Source organism: Lipotes vexillifer, unplaced genomic scaffold (assembly GCF_000442215.2).
Source record: "Lipotes vexillifer unplaced genomic scaffold, Lipotes_vexillifer_v1.1 scaffold689, whole genome shotgun sequence".
In the NCBI taxonomy this organism is placed as follows: Eukaryota; Metazoa; Chordata; class Mammalia; order Artiodactyla; family Lipotidae; genus Lipotes; species Lipotes vexillifer.
The window spans coordinates 581,560-582,995 of record NW_006772359.1 but is presented as its reverse complement, the minus strand read 5'-3'; the positions used below and the strand labels follow the sequence as shown (position 1 = coordinate 582,995).

At 51.0% G+C, this 1,436-nt stretch overlaps 1 protein-coding gene across 2 annotated transcripts in view; it reads right to left on the bottom strand.

Moving 5' to 3' along the window:
- SYNJ1 (synaptojanin 1) overlaps positions 1 to 162 on the bottom strand; it is an 88,458-nt gene extending 88,296 nt beyond the window's left edge. For both annotated transcript variants that reach the window (XM_007447412.1, XM_007447413.1), the window contains exon 1: positions 35 to 162. In XM_007447412.1, the coding sequence (XP_007447474.1) occupies positions 35 to 162 (128 nt within the window). The remainder of the gene's footprint in view (positions 1 to 34) is intronic.
- Positions 163 to 1,436: the final 1,274 nt, after the last annotated feature.

The following is a 1,436-nucleotide window of genomic DNA, read 5'->3' as shown; positions in this document are numbered from 1 at the left end:
CCCCCCCCACACCACCACCAGCCGGCCGGCTCACCTCTTCCTCCGGCACCTCCGGCTCCTCCTCCTCCTCCTTCCGCAGCCGCCGCCGCCGCCGCCGCCGCCGCCGCCGCCACAGCCGCCCGAAGCGTCACTTCCGCTCCAGCCGGCCCATCTCTTCCGCATTGCGCCGAGGCCGGGGGCGGAAGGCCCGCCCCTCGCGGGGAAGGGCGGGGCGTCGCGGGGAGGTCCCGCCCCCTCTGGGCTGCCCTGCTGGCCAGGTAGACGTGAGCTGCCAGCCGCCTCCACGCGCAGCGACCTTCTCCTCGGGCGGCGTGTTCCCCAAGCTGCAGCTGCAGGTCCCACCGCTGAGGATGCTGGGAGAGGGAGGATGCGGCCTCCCCGGGCCCCTCGCGTGGGCTTTTCGGAGCTTACCAACGACGGGGAGGGACTCAGGGGAAAAGCTTTGGGGGCTGGGTATTGATAGGTGCCCAAGAAGGGTGTCAGGACCACGCCCTGCCTCCCCCGCCTAACTGGCTGCGGGGAGGCTTCGGGACAGTCAGCACGCTGGGCAACAGGGCAGCGCCTGAAGAGCTGTCCATGGTGTCTCACCGCGAACAGCGCAGAGTTCTTATTCTGAGCGTCTGGGTAGGTAGCAGGAAGAAAAACTAATGGCTGCTTCGGAACAACTCTGTTCGCTGCCTTTTCTTCTGGTGTGCTCTGGAGCCCTCAGGAGCACTATTTAAAAAGAGTACTCGTAAAATGTATATCTCAGAAATAACTAAATTTCCTTGTCAATTGCCTTATTATGAACTTCCATCAAATCTTTAACCGTGGTCATTTTTAAGTCTTTTGTCATTTACAGACAGTTCTGGGTGTACTGTGATGCTTTTGCAAATATGTTCCTATAAAAGGGTTTCATCTTCAAGGAATTCATGGAAAAGACTCTGACAAGTATAGGTTTCTGGTAACTGACTATACTGCTGAACTGAATGAATAAGCATTTTCAGAACTCTAATGGAAAACTGATGAATTCATAAAAGTTTTAACAAAAGATCAAGATGAAAAAGTAATTAATTAATTACATGGGACTGAGTGAACTGATGAGGATGATTATAATTCTCGTGACTTTCTGCTTGAATTAAAAAAAAATCCCACAAGGACTCAGAGGCAAAAAATATACAAATCAATTTTCACTGCAAAGTAAAGGAGCTGTTACAGTGGAGGATTCCTGGACTGAATGTCAATATTATGACATAGTATGAGTGTGTTTCGTGTTTGGTAATTGCAACATTGTTGCTTTTGTTGTGGTCATCCACTTACAATGCTTGGTGTCAGTTTATCTCTTGTAAAAATAAAATACAATGTGTGTGTGAAAAAAAAAAAAAAAAAGAGTGCTCAGCTGTATGTACAGTGGAGTGGAAAGTTCCAAGTCAGGATCTCCAGACTCCAACACGGCT